Consider the following 21,862-nt stretch of genomic DNA (forward strand, 5'->3'; position numbering starts at 1 on the left):
TCCATGGTTAAATGTCTAAAATACTCTTCAATAATAATAAAGAGCCCAAAATAACTGGTTTTTGTAATCTTTCTTACCCTTGAGGTATCATACCCATATGGACATGCAATGCAGGTAGGCCTAACCTACAAAGAAGAAAAAAGAATATAGTACTTGTCTGCCTCCAAATTGACCCATGTTGTTGGAAAATTTATATATTAAGCTAACAATAAAACATTGAAACCTAAATTTCTCAAAGGGAAATTTATATATCAAGTATGAAACCCTTGATCTTCTTCTTGAAGAGTATGGAAGCCTCTAAAACCACTAACATCACTTCATACTCCTAGAAATTCTTCATGTAAAATTGAATAATTTTTTGATAATCCTGCATAATTTTGTAAATAGAACCAATCTCAATAAAGATTAACACATTTACTACATGAAGAAGAAGACACAAAAGAAAATTGAAGCCTTTTCAAAATCGGAATGGGTCAATTTGTGGATGTTGATTTTTGATTTTTGAAAGGCATGGATGAAATGCATAGTATAAATATAGAGATTGAGAGATGAACACATTCAGTACATGATTTTTGATTTTTAAAATGTATTTTTCTTTTTCTAAGATTGGGTTCACCTTGAAGGTTGAACAGTTGACATGTAACCCACTTGTCACACTGGATCAACTAAAAAGCCGAATTTATAAACATTGGTTAGTACCAAACTATACTAGTAGAGAATAAATAAAGATAATAATTGATATGGAGTGGATTGTTAAAGAGGACTTTCTGAAATATTATCATACGATTACTATCTATGTTAAAAAGTTATTTTTTTATTGAAAGGTATACCCGATTTATTATATAATTACTTAAACAATAATTAGAAAATGATGATTGGTTTTATCATTTAAAATCCATCGTCCCAAACCCGAAAGGATGATTCAAAGAATATACCAATAAATGAGAGGCACCCAAAGGATGTGACGACTTAATACGTAAATATGACAACCTATTTGAATTGGATGTATGTTTTATGTTACGAACTCGGATGTTCAAACTTCAAATACCTGAATGGCGCTTCGCCGCCAGCTGGAGCAACACGTGCCCGCCAACAATATTGATATTGACATAAAAGACCCACTGCAAAGACAAAACAAAAAATAGATGAAATTGAACATAGTAACATAAATAGAGGACCATTTTTGCCAAAACCTTAAGAACTTTATATAATAATAATAATAATAATAATAATAATAATAATAATAATAATAATAATAATAATAATAAAAAGCAAATTTTGTTTTTTATTAACCATTAGATATACTAACTGATCGAGTATTAAAATTGCTAAACAGTAAACACCTAACAAAAAAAATCTCCTATACTTTTATCACATAACTTTGTTTCCTTTCCTTACACTGTTTAGCGTAGCTTTTTTAAACACTTAAACAGCATCTTCACAATCAAATGTGTCATCCTTACTAGTCACAAAAATGTTGTTTAACTCAATCTTTCGTCAAAGTTTGTCAATAGACCCTAGTGGTATCAATTGACCTGCATGTGGATAAACTACAAAAGCAAAAGGGTCTTTCAATTACAAAAGCAAAAGTGTTTTTCAAATAATTTACATAAATGGTTTGTGAACTTATATAACTTATATGATTTTATAACATAAATTATAAGGAACGACTGTATAAATTTGAACAAAACAAAAAATATTATAGAAAAAAAATTAATCATACGATAACAATCTCCGAACGACTATATAAATTTGAACGACAATATATTTAAGTATTTAATGAATGACTTTTGTTGTTGAAATAGTCTTCATAAATCAACGGGTATTGTACTATTGTTCGGTGTGTGGTAATAACTCGTTGTATAAATCCGACCAAATTTTAATATAATAATAACTAGATTATAACCCTCGTAAAACGCGGAAAAAATATATATAAAAAACATATAGAGTTATAAAAAATGGCATAATAATAGAAAAATGAAGTAACAGAAACAAAATTAGCATTACTGGTAATATTAAATGTCTGGAAAAAAAACAATGAAATACATGAATATCTATAATCGTTGAATGACTTCTTTGTCGACAATATTTTTGTTTTATTAGTTGGACAATCTTTCTCGTCATATATAAATACATTCAAGTCTTTTTTATTTGTGACGTGAGAAACATTGACATATAACTCACTATTAGTAAAACGGGTTTACGCATGTATAAATGAATTGAAAATATGATCATTTTAATAAATAACTCTAACATTATGGTTCAGTGGACAATGTTAATACCATTAATAAAAGTACTTTTAGCAAACATTTGGTTGAAAAATGATGTCGGTTTCCATGTTTATGAGTTTTAATTAATTCTTCATTAGAAAAATGTCAATAAAGATAAAATATTGAGTTTGTCAAATGAATTGAGTAAGATATTTATATTAATTTGTGTTTACGATTGACATTTTTGAACTTATCAAATGATCATGTTTGATCGGGACCCTTTATTCTTTGGTTTTTACTTTTATAAATAATGAACCAAATGTTTATTATTTGTATATCAACGCTTCAGATTCTTAATTACATCAACTATAAAAAAAATCTCTGATTCTTAATTACACCAACTATAAAAAATTTCTAAATGGAATCATTAAGACTCACTTAGATGAAAAGAAAAGGCAAACAGTCAAATGAAGTCCTTGGTATAATGAAGTCCTTGATACAGGCAAGTTTGTAGCATCAGATTCCCGTGAAACTAATCTCATGACCTGTTCGCACTTGTTTTAAGCCAGGTAGATACATATTTTTATTGCATACTTAAAAGTAGATACAACTTATTATTGCATCCTTAAAAATTTAGGTTATAAAATGCATACCTTCATGATGTTTTTCCCCGTTCAAGTGGGTGTTGGCATGTAGCCCTAACAAAGTTTTTTCACTTGTTTCTCATTTAGCTTCAGATCATATTCACCAGCAATCATATAAATCTTTAATTATGAATTAATGTCAACACAACTTAAGTTAGGTAATACACAAGCTTTATTTGCTTAAAAAGTTAAGATTTGGTAACAATCTAAATGTTGTGAAATGTCCAATTTTGAAATTCGTACCTGAGTTAAACCCATACCAAAGGTGAATTTATCAAGAGATTTTAAGCAGGCTAATGAAAGCTTTAACTCTGTCTTCTTTTACCTGCAAGACACTATATAAAGATCAAAAATTAAAAAACCATCTAAACAGCCCATAAATGAAAATATGGACAAGGAAATCCAATATTAATTGACCTACTTGAGTGTATTAATCTAAGCATTTGGTTGAAATGGAACCTAAAATGCTTGATATCAAAAATGTATAATCCGTTATATATTAATCAACCAACAGCAATGCATATTAGTGTTGAGTTTAGTCTTATCCATTTATTTCAGTTTAATCTTACATAGTCACCACTTTAATCTAAAAGTTTACATTTTCCCATATAATTCAAATAGCATGTTAAATTTTATATTAGAAAGTTTAAACATTTCCAAGATTGTGCTTTTCCTAAATTGATCAACATAGATTTTAAATTTCCAGCTCCAAAAATATATTCATTGTATGCTCTATTACATTCAACCTGGCTTTCTTTGCATAAAAAAAAACACAAAAATAATCAGATATTGGGTCAAATAGACCATAATTTAAACGTCAAATTTACATGACCTGACTAGAAAAATTACCCAAGAACTCACTACCTCCCTGAAGTGATATTTCCTGAAATAACCTTAAAAAACAACCAAAAATGTCTAGAATAAGAGAAATTAAATGATTTATAATTCATGAACTGCTCATATTGAAGTTCCTCCTTTTATTCTTCTTATAAATTGGTGATGACTTGTTCCAGACATGATTATCAAACAATTCTATTGCAATTTATATTTGCTGAAGATAGTAAAGCTAATCAAGTATCTTGTCTTCATATAAATTAAAATGAATCTCAGATTCTAAAATGACTCAATTTCTCTACAAATTTCATACTCCATCAAATTGAAATTTAAGATAAATACATGGATGAACAGAGATATTAGATTCAACTATTGAGGTTGTTTGTTGTCAAAACAAAATTTCGAACATGGATAATAAAAAATATATATATGTGATCATTAACCAAATGAAAGTAGGATGTTATAAGATGCACATTAAAAAAATTAATAAAAGTATGTTGCTATTTTTAATAAAAAAAATAATAAAAGTATGTTTCTTTTTATAGACTCTGCTATGTATTATGTTGTAACACGAAGGGAGGAAAGTACGATGTTATAAGACACATATTAAAAAAATATCTTATGATTTCTTGCATTTAGCACAAAGAATATGAACATATTTTCATTTATTGGTTATTATATCATCACACTCTCATTTATTTCATTATGACATTACATATAGCATCACACTTTGAGAAAATTACAAAAGACTTACAATTATTTTTGTCTAACTTTGAATATACTAAATAAAATTTTTATATAATCAGTAAGATGTGTGTTTATTAAAGGAAATATAGGAAAAGTAGTAGGGGAAGAAATCTAGAAGGAAAAAAAAGACAAAAAAAAAGTATCATTTTTCTAAAGAGTGTCAAGACAAAAAGATACCATCTGTGAGCCCTGCTCCATCTTCACAAATTGGTTTATTTTTTTAGGACAAGTTAAAATTTTGGGAAAAAATGATCAGAAAACAGTTTGACATAAATAAGCCCATATGCCAACTGATTTTATTTGGACAGAAAATTTTAAAAAATTGACAAATTACTTATGTAGATACATAATTCAAACTTTGAAATTCAATAACAACAATCATTCCTATGTATACAAAGCTAAATAATTAATTTGCTTGTATTTTGAAAAGAAAAAAAAACTATATAATTAAAAAAGATAAAATACATAGGTGAAAACAATTTCATGCTAAATTCTCATATCTTTCAAGAAAGTTACTTAGGGTAACAACTTGTTATGATGATATTGACATGTCATAACTTTATATACTCTCATTAACAGAAGATAGACAGCAACAACCAACACTATCTGCAACACATGAAGAAATATTAAAATTTTCATAAAAAGTTGTTTTTTTAGGTGTATTTAATTAACTTACAATGCTATCATAAGCAATTTTAAGATCTTATTATAATTTTCATTTGAAGTATGTTTCCATGATCAAGACTTTTGGAAACGTTTGTTGCTATTTCAGTCAATAACCATGCACAATAACAAGAAATACAAATAACAATGTACTTTCACTTCATGTTACAGTATTTTAGTTTGAAAAATCCAAACAATTTTAAGTGTAAGAAATAGCAATCAACTTTCATCTACATGAGAAAAAAAATCAATGAGAGTTTACTCAATATAATATGCAGATATAAAAAAAATTCTTGTCCCTTGTTTCTTAACTCTAAAAAAGTATTGGATTTCCTTATAGATTAGAATCTAATGAAGGTTTACTAAATATAGCAATGTGTGTATACAAAAAAAATGGTAACATAACCTGGTAAACAATTATTGTAATAGGTGGCAGAGCAAATATCGAAAGGTGGTGGTTTCTTATATCGATTATCAATAGAAAGGCAAATCCGTAACCAAGCTCATACTTGCCATATATCAGATGATATGTTAGGAAATGAAAAAACTTCCCTTCCTAGTACCTTTTTGACTACATATTAGATGCTCCATAGTTAAAAGATTTCATTAGCATCGTCCTCATTTGAACTATAGCAAATATCTTCATCGTCCTTGTTGACTACACACATATAGATGTAGCACACCCAATGGAAAGTGCCTTATTTTTTTATTGATCCCCCAAGTAAACTGCCATAACAAAAAATAAATTTATTAAAGTACATTATTATATTTAAATTTATCCTTAATTACATAATGATTAGACAATCAAAAAAAAGTTTACAATAAAAAACCAATGTTTTAGTGTTCTTTTGCCACACATGCACAACCACCTATGACATAGCATACATAATTTCTTGCATTATAACATTATATTTTCAAAGTACAATGCTTAAATAAGAAAAAACCTGTATAAGAAAAAACCAGCATTACTTCATCGTCCAACAAAAAAATAGAAGATTTTGCATCACCAAACACCTTGTTCAAACCCAAAACAATGACGACTATGCGATATGAGATTCTTTAAATTTTACGTTAAGAAAAGATACATCTAGAATTACAAGCAAGTAATACACCACAATGGAGAGATTCCAAGCATATGGGAGAAACAACATAACCAATCCACTTAATATATTTGTAAATCAATCAAAAAACACCAAATAAACATCAAGAAATTCATGAATTTATAATTTTTTGAGAAGTTTGTATGTTAGTTATTAAATAACTTGAATATTTGCTATAAAATTCAAAAGATAAACCATAAAAAAAAGTATAAAAGTTAATATTCTAAAACAATATAAATAGAAATAATTGTAGCAAAGTCTATAAAATAAAATTAAAATAATTTTGGTTTGAGAGCATCATCACCCGTTGCTCAAAGAGGGAAGTTTCAGGAACTAAAAGCTCAAGATTATAATTGTAATAATGTTCTTTTTCATTTAGCAAGACGATTTGACTTTATTTCTAGAGTACACAAGTAAATGTCATCAAACATAAGCCAATTCTCAAGTGTTAGTTAGTTTGAAGCTTACCTCATAATTTAAAAGATTTTCACCCATTGGGATGATTAAGCAAATAGAATTGATTATGAAAAGTACAAGAACCCATAAGAGAACCTGAATAAGGTATAAACATGCAAAAGGAGAGTTAAAGGGGGCGTTCTAATTGCCCAAAATTGGTCATGAACCTCAATGACATGTTCTTATGTAAAAAAAAAATACAAGACCCATATCTCAAAACTGCTTCAAATAATCACACAGATAGTGTAAAAAAACATGCAAATCAAGTATATTAAGAGAAATAAAACTCTCCTAAAATTTATTTATAAAGTGACTCACGAATATGATGCTTTTAAGATAATAAGTAGCATGTAAGCACCTTGTTTGGATGATGCTGAATTTTTATCAGTATGACTTTTTAAACCTACTTCATCAATTCTTCTGATTCCTTAAATATAAAGCAACATACAATGATTCCCAATTATATTATTGTTAAGCATCAAAACCGATATGGATTTGGAATTAAGATCAACAGGAAACACAGAAGACTGAGTTGGAAACAAAGCATATCAATTTGAGGGAAGGTGGTACAAATTTTAAAGAGGAAATGATGAAAAAAGAGGGAATATCTAAACAACATACAATCAAACAAAAATCAACAACCAAAGAAAATACAAAGCAAAAGAATTTGATATTATGGAGATCCATGTATACCTACTATTTTTCTTCTTTTGTTATTACGTTCTTTAATATCAGCGTGCTCGAGTAATTATTCAAGCTTGCCTAAGCTTGCCAAGAACACAGTTAAGAGGATCTCAGTAAATAGTATATTTACTGATTTGATACAAATGATGGAAAAATATAAACTTAAATGTAAGACCTATAAGAAGAAATCCATATGCCATTGTTTCCTAAGCATGATCCACATATTTAAAAAATTCAGAAAGATCCTGATTGCAAAATTATAGATGACCCATTTGATGTGAGTGATGTTACATTCGCAACAGGTTTTAATCAATACACATGCTTTGGTAAATTTGATTAAAAATAACAAAAGATATAGTCATATTACCTTCTCAACAGAGGTTTGAACCATATCTTCAATGAAATAAAAATAAAATAGGCATAACAATAAATTATTTTAACTAATATCTAATATAAATAATAACAAAATGACTAATACCCACCGTATATATTTAATATTTCATTCAAGCCTTTCAGCAAACACTTGGCGGGCAAGAGATGAAACGTTATATCCAAGCACTTCTCCAACACTAAAGTCGCACAACAATTCATCAAAATTGCAAGTGATATTTTGGAATACATTCAAGTAATACATATGGATGAAATACATGTGACAGCAGGAAGAAGAAAAAAGAAATAGAAGAAGCAGAAGAAGCAGAAAGTCGTAATAATAAGATAAAATTCTCGAGTATGACTGAAAAAAAAAATTCAAACATCATTGAAGAAATCAATAACATCAGTATCAAGTATCTCTTATATGCTGCTGAAATCATCTATTGATGGATGTTTTTGACCTCTCAAATCTGGTGTGTTGCCATTCTCCTCAAACGGTAAACGACCTCAAATTGAAATTTAAAATATCAACCTGACATTTGAAATTGATTCATTATGCATAAATGTGTGTATATTAAGGAGATTCATGGAAACCTTAATCTTCGGATTATTAATTGAAGAAGTTTTAATTAGTAAATTCCTCATTTATAGGCATATAGTAGGAAATACGCAATCTGTAAGAAGCTCAAGATTTAATTCACATTAATACAATTACTAATTTAAAAGTTAATATACTTTCTATAAAAATGGTGAACAAAAATAAAAGGGATGACAAAAATGATGTCATCAAATAATCCAATGGTGAAAAATATAAGATTTAAATATAATCAATGGTCGTGATTTCTTCAGTTTAGAATTAAAGGTTCTCTTTTAATAATATTTAGAGATTATTATATTCTAATAATAAGAAGAAGAAGAATAACAACAATAACAACAATTGTAACAACCCTAATTTCTCCCACTTTGCTGTTAAGGTTAATTCCGTTACATTCTCATGTTAAGTTACTTTTCTATTAATTAAAGTTAACTTAAGGGGGGGGGGGGGGGGGGGGGGGGGGTAAAGTGTAGAAAATGATTCTTTGATTATGTATATGTGTCATATGGTCATTTTTACACACTTTGAGGGGCCTACATGAAAGATGGACTCATTCTTATACCACACTTAACCCTAATCCATAATTAACCTCTCATTTGCCACCAACAACCCTATCATAAGCCTCCGTTTTCTTGAGAAAGAGTTTTAGGGTTCTTGCCCTTGGTGGTGTGTTGAAGTGAAGAAGAAAGGTGAACTCTTTGGTGCAATTGGTGGACTGATGGTGGGAATTCATAAAGCTTCTCCCTTAGCATATTCTTGGTGGTTCATATCTGGATTTCCAGAAGGTAAGAACATCTACCTATAACTCATTTTGTTATCCTACAAGTCACACACAAGGAGAGGCCATGAATAATGTAAAATTCTTGGTCTTGGTGTGTTTAATTGTCCCACCCATGTCCTTATCATTGTGGTCACCTAAAAAGGCTATTGAGGGGTTAAGAACATCCTAATAGAGGTTTTGATCGGACCCAAAGCAGCATGAGATCATCAATCGATGATCAAAAAAATCTATAACTATCCAGTTTTCACGATGTGAGCATTACTTTGTCATCAATCGATGTTGCAATACAATACACCTTAGATAAAGCACGAAAAGTAACCGTTTATAATTATAGACATTGTGTTTTTTAACCTTGTTTAGAAGGTTCACCGGTGATCAAGAATTAACACGAGCCGGATTAACATGATTTGTTACTTCTTTTCTTAAATTGAAAATGATTTCAATAGTTAAAATATCATATTCAACGATTATTGCTTCTAATGATTGGGCCGCATCCACCTTCGCTTCTATAAATAAAAGGAATTTAATTGAAAGTATTATTTTGGTTGATGTCAGTTTTTGGAAGGCTATAAAATATTATTTGAGCTGTGTAGTTCCTATTTTTAATGTATTGAGACTTATGGATAGTGATGTCAAACCGACAATGGGGTATATATATACCTATTAGGGGAAGATTAATCTTAAGTGGAATATACAACTTCATATGCCACTTCATTCCGTGAGATATTATCTTAATCCTATGTATATATTTTTATTATTTCATTAACATTAATTATTTACGACTAAACGCTTACTTTTTTTTTTATTTTATAAACTAGTCTTCATTTCGAGGAGAACTTTAATGCCGATAAAGAAGTCAAATGTGCATTGTATGGCGTCATTAAAGGATGTATGATAGGCCAACAATGGTGACAATTCATGAACAAATTGTAAAGTTCAATAGGATGTTTGAGATATTCGAATCCGTGCTACTAAGGAAGAGAATGCAACCTGGTAAATTTTGGGGAAAATATAACCTGGTAAAATATATAATTATTACATTATTACTTATTACTTATTTGTTCTATAAAATTGTAGCTAAATGGTGGTCAAGTTATGAACATCTTGTTATTCGCGTATTGAGCCTCACATGTAGTGTAACAAGATGTGAGAAAAATTTGAGCATTTTTGACCATATACACTCCAAGAAGAGGAACCTTTTGGAGCAACAAAGGTTGAATACATTGGTGTTTATGAAATACAACATCAACCTTGATACATGACTTCAAAAGAGAAAAGAAAGAGGGGAGACCTATGATCTAATATGTTTTTTGGACATGGAGTAAGATGATGAATGGATTACCGAAAAAGGAGGATGTATGTGTCCACGAAGATATTTCATGGATGGATGTTCATAAATATTTTAAAGAGGATGAAGAAACCAATACTAATAAAAGGAAGAGAGGTAAATTATACAAAAGGGTGATTATATATTATAATATTAATAAGTATCAAGTTTAATAAATACAAATTTTACTTATTATTAGGACCGAGGTTCAACCTGAACAAAGTGATCTAGACGACGAGGATGAGGATGAAGAAGATGATACTGGTTGCCATAAGATAATGGTGGTTGAAGATGGAAGATGAAAATGTAGCATCTCGTTTTTCGATTAATTATCTAGAAATATTAATTAATAAATATTATGATTATTGTGGAAATGGAAAATAAATTTTAAGGTTTTATAAGTGAATTATATAAATAGTAGGCATTATGTAAATTTTAAAGTGATTAAATAATAATTAAAGAAAATAAATAATAATAATAATAATAATAATAATAACAACAACAACAATAATAATAATAATTAATTAATTAATTAATAAATCTATAACGAAGGGATCCGTAATCATTTCTAGAAAAGGGGCTTAAAGTGTCAATGATAAAAGCTGTCATTTGTCAAGAAAATTGTTTTTGGGGTAGGAAGTGTCATTTTGGGAAAGTAAAGGGTTGGAAATGTAAAATTCCATTTTCTTTCATAAAAGCTGACAGGAATAAGGCACGAGTTTGTTTTTACATCAAACTTTGATGTGCATAATTAATTATACAAAACTTCAATTCATGAAACCTGGTTAGGGTATAATGTCTAGTATACCATGATTTTTTCATAAGATTCAAGTCTTAAACCTCCTAGAGTAAATTTAACACCTTTGCATGTGTGTCCATAAAGTAACAACTCAAAATGACTAACTTGTAAAATTAATATAAAATCAACCAAAAATCACGAGAATGAAATCTTTATATTCCCAGAAAGGTAAGAGAGGGAACTATATGAATATAATTTTATTATAACCTAATCATGACTTTAAAGTTAAGAAATCAAATCCCGAACAGAACACTATAATCAAAGAAAAGTTAAAGTAATACAAAGATAAGTATTTTAAACTATAGTTATGAATTACAAGTTAAGTAATTGTTATAATTGTTGTGTAGGTGTTCAAAAAGGAGAAAGTTCATTTAACTATTGCAATTAGAGTGTTCAATTTATCAAAAGAGGGGAGTTGCACTAACTCTCTTATTATGTAGGCATTACTTGATGTATGTGTATGTTGTCCACGGATACCCTAATATGGTAGAGTGGACATGGACATGTTCTTGACCATGATAGACCCTTCGGGGGAAGTGGTTAAGGTATGGATGATCATGACAGACCCTTCGGGGGAAGTGATTAGTCCCAATATGGTAGTGTATGAGATAGACCCTTCAGGGGAATTAGCCTATTGATGTAGAGTTGGTAGTAACATTATGTGCTAGGAATGTTTATGTTTATGTTTTATGTGAAATGTTATGCTATGTGTAAGTAAGTGATTTATATAATTGTAGAATAATATGTATGCTCTTCAAGCGTTATGCTTACCCATTGTTATTTAACATTTTTCAGGATCGTCAAGTATTGATAAGTGAAAGAGACCGATGTGACTGTAGGCAACATTCTCTTGAAGATTTTAAGTTATTATTATGACAATTTGTTAACTTATGATATTTTTTGCTTCAACAATCTTTTTAGAAATATTTTTTTCAATGTGGTTGAATGTTTTTTTCAAAACATTGATTTTATTTTTAAAAGGGTAACAACTGGCTTTTTAATGTTATATTTAAAAAAAAAATAGACCGTTACACAAGATGTAACGCCTGTGTTTCCGGGCTTGCCATTTTTAGCAATGTAATAGTCTAGGTTAACCTTTGTAACCCGTTTTGAAATAATAAGAGTGTATTATTTGAGTATTATGTGTTTTGTGCTTAATTTCTTAATTATGTGGTTTGATTAATTAAGAATAAAAATAAGCGTCAAAATTAAAGTGTAAAATAAACTTGATATCTTTGGATAATGTTGTAGTAGTTGAAACGAGGTTTCCGAATATATAAAGAACGCCCAAATCTGACTTCGTATGAGGAAGTTATGATTTATCGAAGTTTCGACTTAGCGGTATGCAGCCCGAAATACTCGATTTGAGATCGAACGGTTTTTAGCCGAAGAAATCTAAACGAGGATCGAAGGTCTCGTTGTTGGTATCGAAGCGATGAAAAGTTAGGCGAGAACGGACGTCAAACGAAGAAGTTATGAATTTATAACGAAGTTTTTCTGTCCCGGCCTATTAAAAATAAATAATAAAAATAAAGTTAAAATTAGCCAACAGAGTCTAAACGAAAGTTGTAGAGCGTAGTCTCACCTTCGCGTGGATATAAAGAATGTCGAAAACGGAGTTTGTATGAAGAAGATATGAATTTCCGAAGTTTATTAAATAATTTGTATTTAAATTTAATTATAAAAGTCGGCATTATCTGAAGAGGAGTCACCAATCTGATCCGAGGTACACCCCGCGTACTCGCGTACGCCCAGTGTACCCCGATGCATGCACCGCCTCGCACTCAAGTGACTTCGGATGACGAACGCAATGACGATTTCGGACCAGTACGCCCCGCGTAAGGTCGTACGCCCCGCGTACTCCGAGGCTCCCGCCTCCTATAAATAGGATGCGAAGGCAGCCGACTCAATTGCTCCTTTTCTCTCTTCTCTCTCCCGTTTTACCTCGATTTGCGTGCCAGAAGTACCCCAAAGCCCCGGTAATATTCTCGAGCCCCGAAGCAAGTCCCGAGATCTCGAAGATCCCGAGAAGTGCAATTCCCGAGCCGAAGCTCTGCCCGCGAGAAGTTCGATTTTTTGTAGAGATCTTCCAGATCTGCTGAGGATTACTACTTCTGCAAGTCGTAGTGTTGTCCGATCATCTTCTGATCAAGTGAGTGTATACTACCTTTCATAAACACGATAATAATACAAGTATGGTTTGAGTGTATTAAGTCTATTGTGGTTTATACGTGTGAGTGTGTAGTTACTTTCTTCTAATGCATAATTATGAAGTATTATATATAAAATACGTGTTATGTGTATATTTTGTTGTTATATGTGTGAATGTATATTCACTTTCTTCTATCTTATAGATTTGATTATTTTTCTATGAAGTACGTGTTATGTGTGTGTGCCTCATCTGTTATGTGGAAAAGTTATTGATTGAGCATGCCATACATGTTTTAAAACTATGTATAAAAATGTATAGTTTATCTACTAATATGTTGGGTAGAACATGGGTAGATAGTTGGTGTGTAATAAACAGATGAGAGGCCTCGATGTTGTTTTGATCCAGTCATCTAGCGTAATTTAGATGACGACCACGGACTTTTCTAGATAGTCCAGTGGAACGCTAGCAGGCTCATAACCTGTAGGTGTTAATGAACTTGGGTGTTCATTCGCTGTATTCCATCCCCCTCATGGTTGCCTTATTTGACTTATATTGCTGAGGAACCCCCGAAGCATGTGTTGTCGCCCCGATGAAATATTCTTAGACTAGGTCCCTTGTGTTAGTTATTTTAGGGACATAAAGTGAGAATAACGAGAATGAGTAATTGGGTTATTGTTGCTTGGTGGAAATTAAATATAATTATTTATTGTGGGTTGAAAACCCTATATGCTCACCAGGCTCCCAAGCCTGACCCACTCAGTTTTATTTGTATTACAGGAAGTGGCGCAAGGGCATAAGATGGATGAACCATCAAGTTGTTTTGTTTACAAGTCTGTATATGTATATATTTGTTGAATGACTTGTAATGTTATCGTTTATGCTTATTGGTCTGTATCGGAACATGACACCCCGAGTTTTGATTATATAATGAAAATACATTTCTTTTATGAAATGCTTTGGTAAATATTGTTTTATCATGTTTTGTTTTTTGGGAACAAATTCCGCAACTCTTTCAAATCAAAAGGATTTACTCTGAAATTATTTTAAAAGCATAAATGAAAATCGGTCTTTTCTAGCCGAGATTTTGGGGATGTCACAGTTGGTATCAGAGCATTAGTTTAAGCGAACTAGGAATTTGTAGGATTTCTAGACTTAAACTTAGAATGCTAAGTGGAATTTTGAGATGTGTGTCTGTTATGTTTTAGACACGAGCACTAGTTTATTTTAGGAAAGTTGCCTAAAATGCTTTTATGTGCTAAATGTTATATGTTGCCATATATGATATTATTTGTTCGGATCTATGGTCTGTTGCCGACCGGATCTAGAAGCCTTATGTGTGTAGGATTCTAAACGTACGTCTACGAATTTAGAACTAGCATGTAAACGTTTCGGAGTGATAAGGATGATTTGAATATCTATCGTGAATGAGGATCTAATTTCACCTTATTCGGTGTATAGATCAAAAATGGTGAGAACAAGAAGTGGAGTTGTAAATGCTGATGAAAACAGGAATCAACCACCAGTGATTGAACAAATACCTGTTGTAGCAGCAGCACCTGAGCCAATAACCATGGCTGGTGTGCAAATGATGATTTAGACGATGTTGGATCGTCAGATTGATGAAACTAGACGGTTGCTTCAACAGAATCGTGAAGAACTGTCAATTCGTGTGGAAGAGCCTGAATTAAATGAAGGGCACTCGGAAGGTGGAAACTTCAGTGGGTCTATTGGTCAAGCCAACCCACCGATAGTTAGGCAAGACAACCATGATTGAAGGAATGATGGGATGGGATGCAAGTACAAGGACTTTCTAACTTACAAACCATCAACCTTCAATGGAAAGGAGGATCCGATTGGAGTTATGGATTGGATCTCCGAAATGGAGTTAGCCTTCATGACTTGTGGCTGCAGAGGCAAGTTGCAGACTATCTATGTAGTGCATCAATTCCGAGGTGGAGCCGTTCGTTGGTGGAACACTCTAGGGAAGACGTTAAGCCCTAATGAGCCATTGCAATTGACATGGGCAGAGTTCTTGGTGCAGTTCAAGCGCAAGTTCTGCTCGACTCAAAATCTGTTGGAGTTGGAGAATAAGTTTTTGGCATTGACGAAAGGCAGCATGTCAGTTGATGAATACACCAATAACTTTACAGATAAGATGGAGTTTGCCTTGCGTATCGTCCCAGACGAGTTGACAAAGGTGGACCGGTATGCGAAGGGACTCCCACGGGAGTACGAGGTGCCAGTACGTCAGGCACATACTCTAGAGGCAGCTATCTGGGCTACCAAGTCTGTTGAGAACATGATTAAGGGGAGAACCACCAACAAGGTTGAGGTTGGTGAGAAGAGAAAGTTTGAGGGAACATCTGGTTCCGGTAAGAAAAACAAATTTTCGAAATCTGATTCGAAAAAAGTTTGGTGGAGGAAAAGGAGGCGAAACAAAGTGGTGTGATAAGTGTAAGAAAAAGCACTTTGGGAAATGTAGCGAGGATGTAACCTGCTACAAGTGTGGAAAAATTGGGCATTTTGCCAATGAGTGTCCGAACAACAAAAAGATGTGTTTTGGTTGCAATGAAGAGGGGCACATTTTGAAAGACTGTCCGAAAAAGAAGGAGGCAGCTAAGCCCAACATTCCACCAAAGCCGAAGGTGAGAGCTTTCCAGATGACACTCAAGGCTGCGAAAGATGAAGCTAATGTCGCTTCAGGTACCTTTCTCGTAAACGAATTACCTGCTCAAATTTTGTTTGATTCTGGAGCCAACTACTCCTTTATTTCACATGAGTTTGGTAGAAAGCTAGCTTTGCCTGTTGATAGACTAGATAATGCTTTATTAGTCGAAGTAGCTAGTGGCAAGTTTGTACCTGTTAGCCATCGTATGAAAAACATTTTAATCGACCTAAATGGGAATAAGTTTCACGAGGAATTATTGCCTATCGAACTTAATGGTTTCGACATCGTTCTGGGAATGGATTGGCTTAGCGCCAATGATGCCGAAATTTTATGCAAGAAGAAGTTAGTTAAAGTAAACCCGCCTGGGAAAGATTCGTTTATGGTGTATGGGGACAAACGTAGAGTGAATTCTGGAATCATTTCTCTAATGAAAGCCAGGAAGTGTTTGACCAAGGGATGTACATCATATTTAGCATTCGTGATCGATGCTAAGAAGGAAAAGAAGGTGATGCAGAGTATTCCAGTGGTGTGTGATTATCCGGAAGTATTTCCCGAAGATCTTCCTGGATTACCGCCTGATCGACAAGTGGAATTCCGTATTGACTTGTTACCAGGAACCACGCCAATAGCAAAAGCACCTTACCGACTAGCACCGACGGAGATGAAGGAGCTAATGATGCAACTTCAGGAGTTATTGGACAAAGGTTTCATTAGACCTAGTTCATCGCCATGAGGAGCTCCAGTGTTATTCGTAAAGAAGAAAGATGGAAGCATGAGGATGTGCCTTGATTACCGAGAGCTGAATAAGGCAACAATAAAGAATAGATATCCGTTGCCAAGGATTGATGACCTGTTTGATCAATTGCAAGGTTCGAGCTATTTCTCGAAGATCGATCTAAGGTCAGGATATCATCAGCTAAAAATAAGAGAGCAAGATATCGAGAAGACTGCATTCAGAACACGATATGGACACTACGAGTTTTTGGTTATGTCGTTTGGACTAACCAATGCTCCAGCAGCATTCATGGATTTAATGAACAGAGTTTGTAACCCGTTCCTTGATAAATCTGTGATAGTGTTCATAGATGACATTCTGATTTATTCAAAAAGCCAAGAAGAGCATGACAGACACTTGCGAGAAGTATTGGAAGTCTTGAAGAAGGAGGAGCTGTATGCGAAGTTTTCCAAATGTGATTTTTGGATTCGTGAAGTCCAATTCTTTGTTACTAAATCACTAGTTATTTTTTGATACTTTATGATGTATATGACCCATAACCAATGAATTTGTAACATATTAGTAAATGTGTTTAAATATTTTGCTTATATTTTGTTTATACATAATGTTATATATATATATATATATATATATATATATATATATATATATATATATATATATATATATATATATATATATATATATATATATTTTGGGGACATCTTTGATAAAATCTCAATATTTTGGATCAATTTACGATTTAATTCAAACTTTTATTTTTTGAATAGAAAATTTTTTGATTATTTTATACTTGCCAAATTTAGCGAAAAAATCCTTATTTTTTTCAACAAAAATGATATATTATCGTATAAAATTAGATAATATTAAAACTTTATAAGATATTTTCCTCTAGTTTAAGCAAAAAGCTTCGTTTGACAGTACGAGCGTTTAACTTTTAGTTTTAACAAAACGCTCCGATTCTAAAAGCTACTTCATGTAGCTTTTAACAAAACGCTCCGGAGTTTTTGAAATCAATTTCCATAACTACCCTTAAAAATATATTTATATATTTTTTTATTTTTAGTCAATTGTCCTTTTATGTAATTTTATATATTTCAAAAGCTTTCAGCTATTTTTGTCAAACATTTATATGACAAATAAAAACTACAGCTTCCCGCTATCAGGTAACAAAACACGCTACCAACTTCCGGCTAACAACTACTTTTGCCAAACACGTCTAAAATTGAAGATTTCAAGTGGTTGTAACTATGGATAGATGTGATTTGAATATTTTTAAGAGGACCCTAAATGAAAGGCAACACGTGTGAATGGAATTACTCGTTTAAATCGTATAGTAATCTGCAAACGGGAGAAACACTTGTCAGCGCGCTTTTCTGCAAATTCAAATCAAATTCTTTACTTCCAAAACCCACATTAATTACCAGTTAGCGCCTCTTTCCTCTCAACGTTGAACCCTAATCCTAGACGCCATCAATCTCTCCTCTTTACATATGAAAGCTTGATTTTTTCGATCTTGAATTTGAGTTTTGCAGAAACTGGTAGAGATCTATATGAAAAATGAAATCTTTTTAAGCACCTCATTCAATTTGCTTAGCGATGGATGGTTGTGTTGTAGCCGGATCTGAATCCAAGGTTTGTTTTTGTACATTCTTTCTGAACTTGTTCTTAACTGAATCCATTTTGGTATAAATCTTGTTGATCTTATCCGATTTGTGGGATTGATTTTGTTTGCTGATGGTGGGTGCAGAAGAGGCGTTGTGAAGAATTTGTAGCATTGCCAGAACTCGGACCTAAAAGAGCAAAAATTAGAGACCTAGAGTCTGTTCTTCGTTCCGAAGGTAAATCATTTGGATATTTTCAATTCGAAGAGTTTGATTCGATTAAATGGTTCTTGAAAGTTTAAAATTCCAAATCTAGGAGTTGGTTTTTGTGGGTTTTGGATAGAATTTGACTAGATTTGATGACATCTGAACTAGAATTTGGTAAAATTACGGTCCAAATCTTGATCTGAATCCAAATTTCTTCTCAATTAGGGAAAGCAAAAGTCAACACCGCTTCAGCATCTGATTTCAGCACCAAATACGAAGCTCCATCATGTATCGAAGACACAACCCAATTTGAATCCGGGATTAATTGTGTAAAACCAAAAGGTTTTGGTTTCGATCTCAACACCGAAGATGTTTCTAGTTCTATCAGTAACGATCTTTTTCACCCCGACAACGATTACAAACACGTAAAACCCCGAGATTCTTTATCTGAATGTGGAAGCACTTGTAATCTGGGAGGACAACAAGACTCCATGAGAGTATGGAAAGAAATGAAACAAAACGGGTTTCTATCATCTTCTCATGGGGGGGTACCTGTGCCACCTGTCCCCAAATCACGCGGGAGGAAAAAAGGGAACGAGTCATTGATCAAGAAAAAGATAGAAATCGCAAAGAAAGAACAAGTCGACAGATTTGCTAAAGTCGCTGCTCCAAGTGGGCTTTTGAATGAACTGAATCCTGGGATTATAAACCATGTAAGAAACCGAAAACAGGTTCATTCTATAATTGAGAATCTTGTGAGATCTGCAAGAACTGAAAACAAACATGGTGAAAGCAAGCAAAAGGGTTTGGAAAATGAGACATGGAAGGATTCTTATGGGTGTCAATCAGATGAACTTAGAGGACACCATGCTAATGTAAATTGTGAAGATGATACTCTTGCCTTGAAACTCTCATCATCAGCAAACATGGAATCAGTGAATATGAGCCATTTGTCCAATGAAGAGTCTGGAAATATGTCAACAGTTGATTCCCTTTCCTTTAAAGGTAAGTTCTTAGTCTCCTTTCTTATAATTTAGTGAATCTTGTTAACCATGTTAGTAATTCACTAGTTAATTTACTCACATAAAGAAATAATTTTTGCCTAATTTCAAGCAATTTCTTTTCAAGATAATGGGATCCCAGTTCAATTCTTATCATGACATATAAAGGGTATCATTGTCTTTTTTGCAGCTGCAAATGTAGCTTCTCAATGGTTAGAACTTCTTCTTCAGGACATTAAAGGTCGTCTTGCAGGTAACTAACATTCTTGTTCTTGAAAACATATTTTTGGTTAATCTATATATAATTATATATACACACAAATAATCTTTATTAATGTTTTTTTTACAGCATTAAGGCGAAGTAAGAAAAGAGTTCGAGCTGTAATTCAAACAGAATTCCCTTTCTTGGTATCACGAGAGTTGGGTTATAATCAAGAAAATGAATGCTATGATGTAAAAAATTCTGAAAATATTCACTTCAACAAGGGAAATGCTGATTTACATAGAGCAAAATGGGGTACTCTTTTTGATCAGATGGATAATGCCCTTTGTGAAGAAGAGAAACATCTGGTATACTATTATTTCTGATTCCTTGAGTTTAATTTATGTTATTTTTCTAATTTCTTGATTATTTTAATCGGTATTTGAACATTATAATTTGTAGGAGAGTTCATTGAACCAAGTAAATGAAATGTTGATGCATTGTGAGCATGGTCTTCTTCAATTTCATCCAGAAAAGGACTGCAGGTGATTGCTTATTCTTCAAGTTGAAATTTTGGAAAAAGAAAATGTTATAATTTTGGAAAAATGAATTGAATCTCATATTGTTTTTTTTTTTGTTGAAATACAGAGTTGGAAAAACAGAGACAACCCCATACAAGGATTTAGCTGTAAAAGCAGCTGCAGCTGCCATCTATTCGACATCTAATTTTTTGAAATCAATGGAAAATTTACCATGTTTTTGATCATTTCTTGATGTTCAATAGTCATTTGTATTGATTTTAGTCTAATTATAGTTTGCATTTTGATGCATGCTAGGATCCATGTGATATTAGTCTCTAGTTGATTTGTAACATTTAGATGTTGGATATATGTGTGTTTGTATTAGTGTTTTTGGTTTACAGGTTACATAGCAAAAAGAATTGATTTTTGCTACCTTGTGCATGAAATCTAATGAGAGTTTGTGATACTATGAACACATTATTCTTATTACTATTTTTTTTATATTGTTGTAGTTTGCTAAAAGTGTGAAGTTTTGTTTATCATCTCAAGATTTTTAAATGACATTTTTATGAGATATATACAAATGATGAATGAATGGACATTTCAGTAGAAAAGTTTGTTTTATATATTTGAGTAAATGACACAAATAGTCCTTGTGGTTTGGTGCTATATGCATGTCTAGTACCTAACTCATATTTTTAACTTGTATGATCCTTAAGGTCTAATTTCATTACATGCTTGGTCTTTGTGTTAACATTCTGTCATTTTTATGCTAGAAAGCTACACATGCCCCACATGCTAGAAAGCCCCACATGCCTTGCATGTGGGGGTATTTTTGTCCTTTCAAGTATTTTTGTCAACCACTTTTTTCTTGGTATCTGAGAGTTGAGTTAAATTATTAGGGATGAAATATGCAATAAATTAAGTTATGAGGAAACGTTCGAGTTAAAAAAAAAAATTAAAGGCCAAATACACAGACACCCTGAAACGATTGGGGCTGTATAATTTACTCCTATACTTATAAAGAAAGTTTTACATAAGACTCTAGAAAGATATTTCAAGATTCATTCATCATCATGAGAAATCTTGAATTTTTTAATTTGTATACAAAAAAATAAAAACACGGGTCAACCTTTATCTATGACCTCTATAGAGTTTGTTTGCTAACAAATAAGTCTATGGATTAAAAATATAGACAATGGATAGTCAAAGTCACTTTTGACTTTGTCCTGATTTTAGTCTATGGATTAAAAATATAGACAATGGATAGTCAAAGTCACTTTTGACTTTGTCCTGATTTTAGTTTAGGATAATACAATGAGTGGTCTTTTTTCATTGGTTTTTCCAAAATTTCTTCATTTACCAATATTTCTATGTTGGTTGTATAGGAAGATAATTTGCACAAATGAACAACAAAACAACACATTGATAAGACATGTGTGTTTAACACAACATTTCTAAACATATTAGTCTATAACTAGAAGTTTGTTTAACATGATAGAATAGCTAGAAACGATTATTCTAAACCGCCAAACCTAGGTAAGCCCAAAATTTACCTT

General features: G+C 32.0%; 1 protein-coding gene and 1 long non-coding RNA gene across 2 annotated transcripts; one reads left to right on the forward strand and one right to left on the reverse strand.

The window, feature by feature from the left end:
* Window positions 1–1,827: 1,827 nt before the first annotated feature.
* Window positions 1,828–8,385, reverse strand: LOC111885343 (uncharacterized). Its single transcript, XR_008226828.1, has 3 exons — window positions 7,986–8,385; window positions 7,821–7,907; window positions 1,828–5,824 (listed from the first exon to the last, which is right to left on the reverse strand). It is a non-coding gene; the product is annotated as an uncharacterized LOC111885343 (long non-coding RNA).
* A 9,700-nt stretch (window positions 8,386–18,085) lies between these two features.
* Window positions 18,086–20,792, forward strand: LOC111885342 (uncharacterized). The gene is made up of 7 exons (XM_023881598.3): window positions 18,086–18,403; window positions 18,519–18,609; window positions 18,805–19,584; window positions 19,771–19,833; window positions 19,930–20,150; window positions 20,245–20,327; window positions 20,431–20,792. Exons 1-7 carry the CDS (start codon window positions 18,368–18,370, stop codon window positions 20,543–20,545), a joined length of 1,389 nt encoding a protein of 462 aa, XP_023737366.1. The 5' UTR covers window positions 18,086–18,367; the 3' UTR covers window positions 20,546–20,792.
* Window positions 20,793–21,862: the final 1,070 nt, after the last annotated feature.

The sequence above is a fragment of the Lactuca sativa genome, chromosome 9 (assembly GCF_002870075.4).
Source record: "Lactuca sativa cultivar Salinas chromosome 9, Lsat_Salinas_v11, whole genome shotgun sequence".
In the NCBI taxonomy this organism is placed as follows: Eukaryota; Viridiplantae; Streptophyta; class Magnoliopsida; order Asterales; family Asteraceae; genus Lactuca; species Lactuca sativa.

Excerpts from the sequence above, each read along its gene's own strand:
- LOC111885342 (XM_023881598.3), top strand. The coding sequence starts at position 18,368 with ATGGATGGTTGTGTTGTAGCCGGATCTGAATCCAAG. Across the intron at positions 19,585-19,770 it reads TGATTCCCTTTCCTTTAAAG|CTGCAAATGTAGCTTCTCAA; the intron begins GTAAGTTCTTAG and ends TCTTTTTTGCAG. Across the intron at positions 19,834-19,929 it reads CATTAAAGGTCGTCTTGCAG|CATTAAGGCGAAGTAAGAAA; the intron begins GTAACTAACATT and ends TTTTTTTTACAG.